The 16,159-nt window shown below is 41.3% G+C and overlaps 1 protein-coding gene across 7 annotated transcripts in view; it reads left to right on the top strand.

The window, feature by feature from the left end:
- Window positions 1-16,159, top strand: part of FRMD4B (FERM domain containing 4B) — a 373,681-nt gene that overhangs the window by 255,794 nt on the left and 101,728 nt on the right. For all 7 annotated transcript variants that reach the window (XM_063806908.1, XM_009445839.5, XM_063806907.1 and 4 more), the window contains one exon: window positions 273-357. In XM_063806908.1, the coding sequence (XP_063662978.1) occupies window positions 273-357 (85 nt within the window). The remainder of the gene's footprint in view (window positions 1-272; window positions 358-16,159) is intronic.

Here is a 16,159-nt window from a genome sequence, read left to right as displayed (position 1 = left end):
TTTTTGTTTGTTTTTTGGTTGAATACCATTTGGGGTTTCTCTTTAACTCACCTTCCAAGACACAAAAACATCCTGAAAGTCATTTTAGATATACATACACATACATCCATCACATAAATACTTGCAGTGCATATTTCTTTTAAGACGGAAAAGAAAGCACAACCTTCCTCAGGTTTCTCAAAATTCTTGCCCTGCTTTTGGGGAACACTGAATGAGGAATGCTGAGAGATGAAAATAAATCTGAAGGAACAAACTCCTCTGCTGTTTTTCAGGTTTTACATTGAGAGCATATCGTTTTTAAAGGATAAAACCACCGTGGAGCTGTTTTTCCTGAATGCAAAGGCCTGTGTGCACAAGGTAGGTGCCCCGTTTGTCGTGTTCACTGGATGCCTCCAGAGCGACTGGGATGACAGGAAGAAATGGTTTTGCCCTTCTTCTTGCATTCAAACTAAGAAAAAAAAAAAGGCCACAATCTTTTCCATGAATATGTCCTACCCCCCAACTGCACACATACACAAATGGTATCTTTTCTCAAATTCTGAGTGGGAAAGACAACCATCTGCACGGGAATCCTGCATATGCACAATCACCACTACTTTAAATCCAGCAAATAACCGACACAGAGTGACCCAGAGAGGCAGAAAGATGGATCAATCAGATTATAATCAAAACGTCTAGGCCAGAAATCTTTTTAAATAAGGTATGCCCTACACTTACAGTAATTCAAAACCAGCCTTATTATTTCGGTTCAATTTCTGCCTTCTGATCCCTGCACACATGTGCCACCTTAAATCTAGGCAAGGAAAGCTGCTCACAGCCACATATTTTCAAGCAGTATCTCAGTTATCTGTGGTAAGGGACAGGGTTTTTCTTTGATTGTTTTTTATTTCTATCTAATGAATCAAGGACAGATCACTTTTATAAAATTCAATAAACATGCATTGCTAGAAAAATAATCCCATGCTGGGATGTTACAGCCATGTCAAATTGCTATAAACGTTTTTACGGCCGGGCATGGCAGCTCATGCTTGTAATCCCAGCACTTTTGGAGGCCAAGATGGGTGGATCACGAGGTCAGTAGTTCGAGACCAGCCTGGCCAACACAGAGAAACCCCATCTCTACTAAAAATACAAAAATTAGCTAGGCGTGGTGGTGTGCCCCTATAATCCCAGCTACTCGTGAGGCTGAGGCATGAGAATCACTTGAACCCTGGAGGCAGAGGTTGCAGTGAGCCTAGATTGTGCCACTGCACTCCAGCCTGGGCAACAGAGTTAGACTTTGTCTCAAAAACAAGAACAAAACAAAAAAAGTTTTTAAACACCCTCAGTTTTTTGTTTTTTCTCTTTGCGGACTAGCATAGCTTTAAAAGCCTTCACTGTGGTCTTCTCAAGCAACTTCCTGAGGAAGGGAAGGGAAGCCTTGGGCCAAGAGATGCCCAGTGGAGCCTGGCTCCTCCCTTGTACGTTCTGATCTCAATGCCTGGGATCTCAGAATTCCCCATCCAGACTGTATACCTGTTTCCAGGCCTTCTTTTAGGGTTATTGAGCATGTTATGTGTTCATTTTACCTCTTTTGTTGGATTATTAGCTATAACTCTTTGTTGTTTCCATGGTTACTTTAGGGTTTATAGTATACATTTTTAACTTATCAAGTCTACCTTCAAGATGATATTATACCACTTCACATGTAGTATAAGAATCTTACGGTAGTATACTTCCATTTCTCTCCTCAGCCTTTATGTGATTGATGTCACACAATTTACTTTTAGATAAGTTACAGATGCACATGACATTATTATTTTTGTGTAAATATTCAATTAACTTTAATTAACTTTAAAGAGATTTAAACAGTACCAAAAGTCTTACATATTTACCCATGGAGTTAGCATTTCTGTTGCTCTTCATTCACTTGTGTAGGTTAATATTTCTGTCTGTTATGATTCTTTCTGCCTGGAGGACTTCCTTTAGCATTTCTTATAGTGTGGGCATACTGGTGGTGAATCCCTTCAGCTTGTACCTGAAGACATCTTTATTTGCCTTTGGTTTTAGAAGATATTTCACATGATATAGTATTCTTGTTGGCAGTTTTTCTCTCTCCGTACTTTAGAAATATTGATTCACTATCTTCTTGCTTGCATTGTTTCTGATGAGAAGTCTGCTGTCATCTTTATCTTTGTGTTTCTGTATGGAATATCTTTTTCTTTAGCTGCTTTTAAATTTTTCTCTTTTTTCTTTTTTCTGCTTTGAGCAATTTTTTTTTTCTTTTTTGAGATGGAGTCTCGCTTTGTCGCCCAGGGTGAAGTGCAGTGGTGCCATCTCAGATCACCGCAACTTCTGCCTGCCAGGTTCAAGCAATTCGCCTGCCTCCGCCTCCCGAGTAGCTGGGACTGTAGGTGTGCACCACCGCACCTGGCTAATTTTTGTATTTTTTGTAGCAATGGGGTTTCACCATATTGGCCAGCCTGGTCTCAAACTCCTGACCTCAGGTGATCCACCTGCCTCGAGCCTCCCAAAGTGCTGGGATTATAGGCATGAGCCACTGTGCCTGGCCTGCTTTGAGGAATTTTATTATGAGGTGCCTTGGTATAGCTTTCTTCATGTGTTTGTGTATGTGTGTGTGACTGGCAATTATTGAGCATCTTGGTTTATAGTTGTCATCAAATTCGGAAATATTTTAGCCATTATTTCTTCAGTTTTTTTTTTTTTTTTTTTTTTTGGCCTCATGTATGCCTCATTTGCAAAGCCCAATTACACATATGCTTGGCCACTTGAACTTGTCACATAGTAATGCTTTGCGTTTGTGGGGATTTGTGGGAATATGATATCTTGTATAGTTTCTCTTGCTTTGTCTTCAGTTTCCCTCATCTGTTTTTTGCAATCTAATCTGCCATTAATCCCATTTTGTATATTAGAGTTTTTGTTTTTGTTTTTTTGTTTTGTTTTATTTTTTGAGACAGAGTCTCACTCTTGTTGCCCAGGCTGGAGTGTGGTGGCACAGTCTTGGCTCACCACAACCTCCACCTCCTGGATTGAAGTGATTCTCCTGCCTCAGCCTCCCGAGTAGCTGGGATTACAGGCATGTGCCACCACACCTGGCTAAATTTTTGTATTTTTAGTAGAGATGGTGTTTCACCATGTTGGCCAGGCTGGTCTCAACCTCCTGACCTCAGGTGATCCTCCCACCTCAGCCTCCCAAAGTGCTGGGATTTACAGGCGTGAGCCACCATGCTCAGCCTTAGAGTTTCTATCTTTAGAGGTTTGATTTGGATCCTTTTTACATCTTGCATGTGACTATTTAACATTTTAAGCATATTAAATATAGTTATAATAATTGTTTTAATGCCTTTGTCTGTTTATCCTAATGTCTGTGTCAGTTCTGGGTATTTTTGATTGATTTTTGTCTTTGTTATGGGTCGTGTTTTTCTGCCTATTTGCATGCCTGGCAATATTTGATAGGATGCTAGGCATTATTAATTGTATCTTTTTGAATGCTATATATTTTTTGTATTCCTATAAATATTCTTGATGTTTGGTTTTGGGATGCAGTTTAGTTGATTGAATATGGTTTGGTTTTTTTCAGGTCTTGCTTTTATGATTTGTTAGTCTAGCCCAGAGCAGTGCACATTCTATAGCTAATTATTCTGCATACTGATCTTCCTGAGTACTCTGTTCAATGCCCCATGAATTATGAGTTTTTTATTCTGGCTGGTGGGAATAGGCACCACCTCCAGCCCTGTAAGGATGAGGCACTCTTCCCTCTTATCCTTTCAGATGGTCTCCAACTTTGGGTAGTTTCTTTTCATGCATGGAATGATGAGTGCTCTACCGAATCCTCAAAGGAGACCCTCTATAGATTTTCAGGGGTTCTCTCTCTTCACAGCTCTCTTTTCTCTGGCAGACTGTTCTGCAAATTCTATTCATTTTGATCTCCCGGACTAAGGAGTTGCTGCATCACCTTAGCTCAGGGAGTTCACTGTGTTCTGCTGTGTTTCTCCCTCCACAGCCTGGAGCCCTCTCTTGACAGTAGTGGGGGCAGTCATAGGGCTCGCCTTGTTCAAGGTTCACTATCTTCGTTGCTGGATATTCAGTGTTATGAAAACTGTTGTTTTATATATTTTGTCTGTTTTTTGTTTTTTTGTTTTGTTTTGTTTTGTTTTTTCAGTTAAGAGGATAAATTCAGTCCCTGTTACTCCATCTTGGCTGGCAGTGTAAATATTCAAAGCAGAGTTTTTGGCTGAGTCTATCAGGAAAGTAAAATGTTCCCAGCATCAAAGGCTTTACTACAGCCCTCTTTTCTGAGATTCAGGTTTTCCTAAGAACTCTAAGGGTTGACTGATGAGTAGACACCTATATAACAAACACAGCTTTTCAAACACAGCATTTACTGAGTCAGGAACACGTTTCATAAACCACAGTTGGCTATCCTCTCCTATGTGGAGAAATACAATCGCTCCTTGTAATATTTTTCACTGCCTAGTTGGCATTGATCAAGTGTTTTCTCTGTTGCTAATGCAAAGGTGGTTAGAATGCAGATTTTCAACTCATGATGTTTCTCTTGTACCTCTGTATACTAAATTCTGTTTGTCTTGAGAAAGCAAGGAAAAGCAGAATTCCTTTAAATGCTACTGCATTTCATGAATGTCAGTTGCTGGGAGCACCTTTCTTTCTTTCTTTTTTTTTTTTTTTTTTTTTTGTTGTTGCTTTTTTGTTTGTTTGTTTGTTGTTTTTTTGTTTTTTGTGGTTTTTTTTTTTTTGGTTTTTTTTTGAGATGGAGTTTCACTCTTGTTGCCCAGGCTGGAGTGCAATGGTGCAATCTCAGCTCACTGCAACCCCTGCCTCCTGGGCTCAAGCGATTCTCTGCCTCAGCTTCCCGAGTAGCTGAGATTACAGGCGCCTGCCACCACGCCCAGCTAATATTTTGTATTTTTAGTAGAGATGGGGTTTCACCATGTTGGCCAGACTGTTTTCAAACTCCTGACCTCAAGTGATTCACCCACCTCGGCCTCCCAAAGTGCTGGGATTACAGGTGTGAGCCACTGCGCCTGGCCTGGGAGCTCCTTTCTAAATGGGAGTGTTTCATGACTTGTCAAATAATTTAGAACTTTTACAGAACATAATATTGTAAGGCACTGTCACTGTTATTGAGATAATTTTTTAAATTTTATTTGTAGGAATTTAGAGTTGGATATTTTCTATCTAATTATTATGCAGATGGCTGGGTGTGGTAGCTCACACCTGTAATCCCAACACTTTGGGAAGCCAAGGTGGGTGGATCACTTGAGGTCAGGAGTTCGTGACCAGCCTGGCCAACATGGTGAAACCCTGTTTCTACAAAAATACAACAATTAGCTGGGTGTGGTGGTGGGCGCCTGTAATCCCACCTACTCCGGAGGCTGAGGCAGGAGAATCGCTTGAATCTGGAAGGCAGAGGTTGCAGTGAGCCAAGATCACACTACTGCACTCCAACCTGGCAACAGAATGAGACTGCATCTCCAAATATATGTATATAAAATGTAGATGGCTGGTAACAAATTCTAAGAGATGTTCCAGGATCAGGTAGCTGTTTGGATAAAGCAGCTTTCAAGCAATTTCTTAAGATGTATGATTATTTGAGAACATTCCACATAAGGAATATCAGCTGAACCATGGCCACAGAGACAAATAAGTTTTATGAGAACATAGTTTCAGCTGTAGAACACTCGTAGGTGGATTTATTGATTGGCAAAAGTGAGTCACTGATGGTTGGTAGCTGCTGTTAACTCAGGACTCACAGCTAGATCTGAAAGTGAACGGGCCCCCCCTCCACACTGCACAGAGGGCATTCTTCTCTCCAGTGAGATGTTCGACACCTCTGATCACACCCTACACACATTTCTTCTCTGCCAGACAGCTTTCGCCTACAGCTACTTCCTTCCTTCCACTGAGAACAGAAATACACAGGCAAGAAAAGAGAGCTCTTATTTGCAAATACTGATAAAACCACAATGTCTTCTTACATACTTGTTTAGTAAGAAATATGACTGGTGATAAGATTTGATACAGTTGCTGAAGCTCTGCACAGCTACATAAATACGGATTTATAAAATTCAGCCTCATTAATATGTCATTTGAAAAACTGGGTGGCTCTCAATGGGTTCTGTCAATATCATTGCCCATACTGCATAGAGAATAATCCATTGGTGACACTTCAATGTGTTGAAAGAAACAATTGTGCCTCGTTTCTGAGTTTGGGTATCCAGGATGGTCTGAAAAAGGAATAAAGATTTTTCACTTTTGTGAAAAATACTGTAAGCAAAAATATATATATATATATTTTTTTTGAGACGGAGTCTTACTCTGTCGCCCAGGCTGGAGTGCAGTGGTGCGATCTCAGCTCACTACAACCTCCGCTTTCTGGGTTCAAGCGATTCTCCTGCCTTAGCCTCCTGAGTAGCTGGGATTACAGGCACGCATCACCACACCCAGTTAATTTTTGTATTTTTAGTAGAGACGGGATTTCACCATGTTGGTCAGGCTGGTCTCGAACTCCTGACCTGGTGATCCACCCGCCTCAGCCTCCCAAAGTGCTGGGATTACAGGCGTGAGCCACCGCACCCAACAAGCAAAATTTTATATATGAAATGTGGCACACATTGGGCATTCAGTAAATTGTGGTTGACTAACACAACAAATGAATGAGTATTGCTGATAACACTTGTTTCCCAAGAAGTCAAGCAAGAAGCAAAAATGTATAATTTGACTAGGGGGAAACACATGAAAACACCTACATTTACTAAGAAATTAAACATCCACAAAGTTAATAATTTCATTTTCCAGGTATTACTGAATAACACTTAACAATACTATAGTCAACACTAATTACAACCTTCATCAAAAAATGAGTGAGAATTATATGTTAAGAAGGAAATTTCAGGCCAGGCGCAGTGGCTCACACCTGTAATCCCAGCACTTTTACAAGGCTGAGGTGGGCGGGTCACCTGAGGTCAGAAGTTCGAGACCAGCCTGGCCAACATGGAGAAACCCCGTCTCTACTAAAAATACAAAAAACATTAGCCGGGCATAGTGGTGCATGGCTGTAATCCCAGCTACTTGGGAGGCTGAGGCAGGAGAATCGCTTGAACTCAGGAGGCAGAGGTTGTGGTGAGCTGAGATCACACCATCGCACTCCAGCCTGGGCAACAAGAGTGAAACTCTGTCTCAAAAAAAAAAGAAGAAAAAGAAAATTTCAGCCAGGTGTGATGTCTCATGCCTGTAATCCCAGCACTTCGGGAGGCCAGGGTGGGCAGATTGCTTGAACTCAGGAGTTCAAAACCAGTCTGGGCAACATAGCGAACTCCATCTCTACAAAAAATACAAAAATTAGTCAGGCTTGGTGACATGTACCTATGGTCCAGCTACTTGGGAGGCTGAGGTGGGAGGATCGCTTGAGCCCAGGAAGCAGAGGTTGCAGTGGTTAATGTCATGGACATGCTCAATGACAGGCAGCAAGTGTGGTGGTTAATGTCATGGACTCTGGCATCACGTGTCTATTCATGGGGGAGGCATATCCATGACATCCTGAGTTTAAACTCCCTCTTTCCTTTAATTCTGAACGTTGTTGTACATGTTGATGCTCTTAGCCCATGGTAGTTAATAAGGTGCTTCTGTACATTAGGGGCCAGATGACTTTTATGGGCTGGACTCGGGACAAAGCACCACTTCTAGAGGGATATTTCAGGAGTGCACTAGCACTCATGCTGGAAGAGAACCTATAAGAAAACTAGGTAGGAACTGCCCCTAGGTAGGAACTGTGGGTCAAGCGTTTCAGAGGAGAGTGCAGGCTGCTGTCTGGATTGTTGTTCAAGCAAGGGCCCCTGAACCTGTTTGGCTTCCTCAGTGAGAATGCAGAGGGGCACACCTTGCCTTCACAAAACAACCACCTGTGCCAGGTGTGGTGATGTGGAAATGCCGAAACTGATACTGGGGAACCCGGGAAGCATTCAACATGGCTGTGGTCTACCTTGGGCAACCTGCTCCTGCTAGAAAAAGCCTAAATGCATGAAGCAGGACTGTAGGCTTGCCCCAGGTTATTATTCTTGGAGGTGCCCTTGACCATATCTGTGATTTTAGTAATCAGCCAACATGGACCACCACACCCCTTTTTTTTAAATCAGCAATCTGAAGACAGGCTTGGCAAATTAAAATAGTATTGGCCATCTTGTCTCTTTGATGTGTATATAAATATGGTAATAATGAAAAGACAGAAAATGTGGAAAAGCAAGTAGGGCTTATGAGGTGCTCTGTGGTAGAGACCACACACAGCCTCAGCTCCCTTTTCTGCAGAGGTGGGAAGGAAGAGGAGGAGGAGGAGGAGAGGAGGAGGGGAGGAGGAGAAGAAGGAGGGGAGGTGGAGGAGGGGAGGAGGAGGGGAAGAGGAGAAGGAGGAGGGGAGGAGGAGGAGGAGGAGAAGGAGGAGGAGGATAGCAACTCAACTCTTAAGAGCTCACCCTTAGCTGGGCATGGTGGCATGTGCCTGTGGTTCTAGCTACTCAGGAGGCTGGGGCAAGAAGGTCACTTGAGCACAGGAGTTTGAGGTTACAGTAAGCCATGATCATGTCACTGCACCCCAGCCTGGACAACAGAGCAAGACCCTGTCTCTAAAAGAAACAATAAAGAACTCACCAAATAGAAAGCACTGATTTTTGTGTGTGTATTAGCTCATTTAACACCCACAACAACTTACACAGTTATTTATTACTGCTTCAACAAATAAGGAACTGGCAGCATAAATAGGTTAAACAATTTGGCCAAGCTTGAATAGTTTATTAGTACTGGAGTGATCAGATCTATGTAGTCTGACCCCAGAAACCATATTTGTCTGTCTTCATTCATTCAATTAAAACATCATTGCATTCCTATTAAGGGTCAGGGTCTGTGATGAGTGCTGCATTATCGTAAAATACTTAGCAAATACACCTTCCTGTGGCCTAAAAGTCCTAAGTCTTAAGGATTTTTTCATTTGTATGTGTGTAGTATGTGTTGTGTTTATTTATTTATTTGTTTATTTATTACCCTTATCCTTTATGTGATGGTATGTGTTGTGTTTAATTTAAAGGTAATGTGTCTGATGATACTTTGTAAGACATAATATTTCTAAAAGATGTCAGGGACCTTGGAGAGACTGAGCATGCCTTAAATCCCTTGATGTTACTTATTACTGTTTCCTAAAGTACTATAAAAAGCAATTTGGAGCAGGGCATGGTGGCTCATGCTTCTAATCCCAGCACTTTGGGAGGCTGAGATGCGCAGATCGCTTGATCCCAGGAGTTCCAGACCAGCCTGGACAACATGGTGAAACCCTGTCTCTACAAAAAATAAAAAAAAATTAGCCAGGTGCAGTGGCACATGCCTATAGTCCCAGCTACTTCAGAGGCTGAGGTGGGAGGATCGCTTGAACCCAGGAGGTGGAGGTTGCAGTAAGCCGAGATTGCGCTGCTGCACTCCTGCCTGGGCGGCAGGGCAAAAAAAAAAAAAAAAAAAAAAAAAAGCAATTTGGGGCCACTGGGGTGACTCACACCTGTAATCGCAACACTTTGGGAGGCCCAGTAAGAGGATCACTTGAGGGCAGGAGTTCAAGATCAGCATGGGCGACATAGCAAGAACCTGTGTCTACAGAAAATTTTAAAAATAGCCAATAAGGTAGTGTGTGCCTGTAGTCCTAGCTGCTCAGGAGGCAGAGGTGGGAGGATCACTTGAGCCCAGGAGTTTGAGGCTGCAGTGAGCAATCATCATGCCACTGCACTCCCACCTGGATGACAGAGCGAGACCTGCCTCTAAAAAGAAAAATAAATAATAAAGGCTTCAAGAAGTCCTGCAATAAATTAACTTATTTGACTTGGTTTAACCTAATACTTTCCAAACTTATCTGTAAGTGAAATTCTTTTTTAAAGCAATACTTACTAATGAACTGCCTACCACACTTTTGAAAATGCTGTTCAGGCCGGGCACAGTGGCTCACGCCTGTAATCCCAGCACTTTGGGAGGCCAAGGCAGGCGGATCACAATGTCAGGAGTTCGAGACCAGCCTGGCCAATATGGTGAAACTCCATCTCTACTAAAAATACAAAAATTAGCCAGGCAAGGTGGCAGACACCTGTAGTCAGTCCCAGCTACTTGGGAGGCTGAGGCAGGAGAATCTCTTGAACCCGGGAGGCAGAGGTTGTAGTGAGCTGAGATCGGGCCACTGTACTCCAGCCTGGGAGACAGAGCGAGACTCTGTCTCAAGAAAAAAAAAAAAAAGAAAGAAAAAAAATGCTGTTCAATGGACGGGCGCTGTGGCTCACGCCTGTAATCCCATCACTTTGGGAGGCCAAGGCGGGTGGATCACAAGGTTAGGAGATCGATACCATCCTGGCCAATATGGTGAAACCCGGTCTCTACTAAAAATACAAAAATTAGCTGGGCGTGGTGGTGCGTGCCTGTAGTCCCAGCTACTCAGGAGGGGGAGGCTGAGGCAGGAGAATTGCCTTGGGAACTTGGGAGGCGGAGGTTGCAGTGAGCTGAGATTGCGCGACTGCACTCCAGCCTGGCGACAGCACACTTCATCTCAAAAAAAAAAAAAAAAAAAAAAAACAGGAAAGAAAGCAAGAAAATGCTGTTCAAGACATATACCATATCATTAAATAATAAAGCCAAAAAAGATGACCATAAGCCTCCTGGGTGTTGCTCTATATTAGATCTGGCCCCACGATAAAACCTAGGTTTATTTTGATTCTTTAAATAAAACATCTTTGGAATTAGTCAAGAGATACTGACCTGAGTACCAAATCAGTTAGGACCTCCCCTGCTCCAGCTTATCAGGAGTAGATAGCATAACAAACATAACAAAATGGAGAAGAAAATGGCTCTGTAAGGCTTTAGTAGACTTCATGGGGCTCCCTTTTCTTTTCTAATAAGTACTCATGTCTTTGTACTTTAAATAAATGTGGAAAGACAAGTGAGCCAAACATTAGTAATCCTATTAAAAAATAGGGTTATTGCAAGCCTATGCAATTATGTTTATTTTTATCCTCCCTCTTACCCCATTTCTTAACCAAGACCTTATTAGGTGTGCCCTTTCATTAGCCAACTTCGTGACAGTCTCAGCCTATCATCTGAAAACATCCTCTTAACGTATCAATATCCTTGGAATCTTTTTTTTTTTTTTTTTTTTTTTTTTTAGACAGAGCCTTGTTCTGTCGCCCAGGCTGGAGTGCAGTGGCACAATCTCAGCTCACTGCAACCTCTGCCTCTCAGGTTCATGCGATTCTCCTGCCTCAGCCTCCCAGGTAGCTGGGACTACAGGCATGTGCCGCCATGCCCGGCTAATTTTTGTATTTTTAGTAGAGATGGGGTTTCACCATACTGGCCAGGCTGGTCTAGAACTCCTGACCTCAGGTGATCTGCCCACCTCAGCGCCCCAAATTGTTGGAATTACAGGCATGAGCCACTGTGTCCAGCCCGGTCCCTGGAATCTTAATGCCATTTACATTTCTGAGCGTGAACCTGGAGGTATCAAAGTTCTCTTGAAAGCCAATGCAGTTTAGGAAGGCAATTTGGCCATTTCCATTAAAATGAAGAGTACACCTGAAGGTCGGGCATGGTACTTTGGGAGGCTGAGGGCAGGTGGATTGCTTGAGCCCAGGAGTTTGAGACCAGCCTGGGCAACATGGTGAAACCCTGTTCCTACAAACCATAAAAAAAATTAGCCAGGCATGATGGTGCACGCCTGTAGTCCCAGCTACTCAGGAGGCTGAGGTGGGAGGATCACTTGAGCCCAGGAGTTTCAGGCTGCAGCGAACCATGACTGTGCCACTGCACTGCAGCCTGGGCAACAGAGCAAGACCCTGTCTGTCTCAAAAAAAGAGAGTACATCTTGTCATCCAGGACTCTACCAACTGTAGGGATCTATTCTTTGGAAGATTTTATTGAAATAGGAAAAGATATCTATAAAAACATATTTTACATCATTATTTCTAATAGTAGGAAACTGGAAACTGCCCAAATATACTTGAATAGGAATTCATTATATAAATTACAAATCATTCATATGATAGGATATTGTACAGCCATTGACAAGAATAGGCTAGCCTTCCTTAGCTAACATGAAAACAGTCTAATGTTGTTAAATGTTAAAAGAAGGCACAGAACAGTCAATATAGTATTATTGTTTTTAACTTTATTATGTGCTTATGTATATGAAATGTACTCATAGGAAGAAATATAAAAATATAGCATAGTATAAATGTTTATTATTTCTGAGAGTGAGATTAGAAAAGCTTTTGCTTTCTAAGTTATACTTTTCCAATTTTTTAACAGGAAGCTTGAATTAGTTTTAAATCAGAAAAATAAAGAAAAAATCAGTATATTCATTAAAATTTACCTCTTCAAAACTGCATCAAGATAATAAAAATGGCTGGGCATGGTAGATGACACCTGTAATCCTGGCATTTGGGGAGGCTGAGACAGGTGGATCACTTGAGCCTACGAGTTCGAGACCACCCCGGGCAATGTAGAGACCCTATCTCTACAAAAAATTTAAAAAACTAGCTGGATACATGTCTGTGGTCCTAGCTACTTGGAATGGCGAGGCAGGAGGATCACTTGAACCCATGAGGTCAAGGCTGCAGTGAGCCATGATTGTGCCACTGTATTCCAGCCTGGATAACAGAGTGAGAACTTGTCTCAAAAAAAAAAAAAAGAGAGAGAGAGAGAGAGAATAAAAACATTTTGCTGATCACTTTTCATCCATTACAAAAACACTTGGGCATTTTTCTCACTGGATAAAGCTCAGTGAATGTTGAAAATTTCTAATTGCCTTATCTAGAACAGCAAAGGCTTGCTACTAAAGACAACTGACGTTTTTTTCCTGTTGTTAAAGGTAATGCTTATTAATTTAGAAAATGCATAAAAGTACAACAAATAAAAAAGATCCATAATCTCAATATTAGAGCATAAATTGTATTATTTTGACATATTTCTTTTGTGCATACATTTTTGTTTGGTTGAGATCAATTGCTTGGTTGAAATTAGTTTTGTTACACTTTTAGCATTTTATATATTTCAGCTACTTTGACCTCCTGTCCACTCTTCATCCTCATGCCATATGTTCTTCTGTTTTAAGAATCAGTATGCAGCCTGGGGAAAGAGCATAGGAAGGCCTTGAAAATTCACATTTTAATTTCATTAAATATAAACTAGCACAGTGAGGCTAGGACCAGGTTTCCTTTATGTGGGAATCCCTAGGACCTAGATGTTAGATAAAATGTTATTGAATGGGTAAATGAAGGAGTGAATGATTAAAGAGTCAACAAATAGGCTGGGTGCAGTGGCTCATGCCTGTAATCCAAGAACTTCGGAAGGCTAAAGCAAGTGGATCACTTGAGGCCAGGAGTACGACAGCAGCCTGGCCAACATGGTAAAACCCAGTCTCTACTAAAAATACAAAAATTAGCCAGGCCTGGTGGCATGCACCTGTAGTCCCAGCTACTTGGGAGATTGAGGCACGAGAATTGCTTGAACTGGGGAAGCAGAGGTTGCAGTGAGCTGAGATGGTGCCACTGCACTCCAGCCTGGGTGACAGAGACTCCATCCAAAAAAATAAAAATAAAAATAAAAAAAATAAAGAATCAACAAATAGATGGCAAAATGGAGGGATTTTAGAATGTGAAATCAACAAGACTTAGCCATCTCCCCTGCTTAACATCTTAGCCAGCCCTCTGCCAGCTACAGAGGAGGTGCATAATGGGGTGGTGGGGAGTCTGGCCTTAGCTCTATCCTGGGCATCATACTTACATTTTTAAGCCTTTGTTTCATCAACTTTAAAGTGGAAATAATAAGTTTCTACCTCAATAGATGAGTTAATATATATGCAAACTATATAAAAGAGTGTCTGACAGACTCTGTTTTGCTATTTATATTTTTGCTATTGTTACCACTGCTATTGTATAGCAAGCCCCTTGATTGATAGGACATGCAAGCCCTGGCTTATCACTCTAGGCTCTTTCCACACTCACCCTGTGGTCATACTGAAATAACTCCTCCTTCCCTGATGATGCATCCTAGTCTTTCTCAAGCCTCCATGCCTTTTTGATATACTTGTCCTTCTGCTGAACGCCTTCCTATCTCCCTTTACTTTCCTTTGGCAAATTTCCACTCATCCTTTTGAATTCAGCTCTAGTCTCTGCCCCTTAAGAAATTCTTTTTTTTTTTTTTTTCCTTGTCTACCACCACCATTTCCTACAGGGAGTTAAATTCTTTCAACCTCCAAAACATCCTTTAAATACTTCTTCTAATTCTTCCTATTATGTTGAATTGTTCCTTTATGCATCAGTCACTCCTCGCAACTGCACTACCTCTTAAGACCCGGGTTCATCTTTATCTCCCCAAACACTGGCACAGAACCTGGCATGCACTATAGGCCCTTAGTAAATACTTGTCAAGTGAGCAAAATAAATGTAGTTTACATTGGTAACTAAATTGATCAAATTTTGCAAAATAGACTTGTGAAAAGATCAAGCCAAATTAAAAATCAATTCTGAGTAACAACCATAAAATTAGACATTTTCAGCTTTCAGTCTTACTCTGTTTTCTCTCCCTAAGGTGGAGCTACTGTTTCTAAATTCAATTTTCCAGAGTTGATACTTTACTTATAACCTTGAAATTTAATATGCTTAACCTATCAGAATACAATTTCAGCATTGCATGATCAGATTTTAAAGCACAGGAGTCTCAGCATATCTGTTATAACCTCTGCTGCCATCCTTGCTCTAAGTGTCTTTTGGAGACATAGGAGAATCATTGTAAAGTCAGCTGCAATGATAGGTTGACATACTTGTCTGCTCTTAGATTCAAACATTTTTTCTTAGAGCTCCAAAGAAATAAGTCATCAAATTTTGATTGCCTCCAGGAGAGAGGGACATTGAGCATATACTACATTGAGGGAATTCAGTTAATCCTGAAACCTCATTCTAGCCAAGTCTGCCAGTATAGGCTCCCATCCCAACCATTCAGCCAAAGTGCCCTGAATGTAATTGACTTTCCTTCTTTCTTTTTCCTAGAGCTAAAATTACCATGTAGGCAGCACCAAAGAAAGAATGGAAGAAAAATTGGAAAAATGAATCCCCAAAAGTCAATAATTAGCTTCTGAATAATCAAAATATGACTGTTTCTGAGAAGGGTTCTCCTAAAACTTAGAAAGATATTTTCATACTTTTGTAGAGTTCTAGCTGCCTGTTTATGGCAAAGAGACTTTTTTAAAGTACACATTCATGGAAAGACCCATTACTATCCATATTTATAATGCCTTGAGATAAGAGGATTAGTCTCAGCGCAATTTAACTAAACAGAACATGAAGCATATCTTTCTGTAACCGGTCCATTACTGTTAGCATCACATTTATGGTTCTTGTCCTGGAATTATTCCATGTAGTTCAGCAACCAACAATTTTAGTCGTACCAAGAACTAAAATACATTCAGAATATCTGCTAACCTGGCTGAGTTTTAGCATTTGGGATTTCAGAGTGTTTGCATATGTGAATGTGTGTGTGTGTGTGTACACACATACAACTGTATGTGTTTTAATCCTCAACTCATTTCAAGATTTAGAAATAATTTAAAGGATCAGTAACAGAAATCGAATGTTGTAAGCTGTAAATTCTGTATTAAGACTTGTGAATGGGCTGGGCACAGTGGCTTATGCCTGTAATCCCAGCACTTTGGGAGGCCGAGGCAGGCGGATCACCTGAGGCCAGGAGTTCAAGACCAGCCTGGCCAACATGCTAAAACCTAGAAATACAAAATTTAGCCATCTCTACTAAAAACAATAAATTAACTGAGCATGGTGGTGCACGCCTGTAGTTCCAATACTCAGGAGGCTGAGACAGGAGAATCACTTGAACCCAGGTGGTAGAGGTTGCAGTTAGCCAAGATCATACCACTGCACTCCAGCCTGGGCAACAGAGCGAAATTCTGTCTCAAAATAAATAAATAAATAAAAGACTTGTGAATGTACCTTCTTGTGATAACTAATCATCAGAAGACTGATATTGATCAAGTAGTCACTAAACTAAACATCAGAGCTGGTTTGAAGACTAGCCAGTCCACAAAGAAGAAGAAATCATTACTATATTTTATTTATTT

This window comes from Pan troglodytes, chromosome 2, assembly GCF_028858775.2.
Source record: "Pan troglodytes isolate AG18354 chromosome 2, NHGRI_mPanTro3-v2.0_pri, whole genome shotgun sequence".
Classification (NCBI taxonomy): domain Eukaryota; kingdom Metazoa; phylum Chordata; class Mammalia; order Primates; family Hominidae; genus Pan; species Pan troglodytes.
Note: the sequence above shows the minus strand (reverse complement) of the source record. Positions and strands in the feature narration are given on the sequence as shown.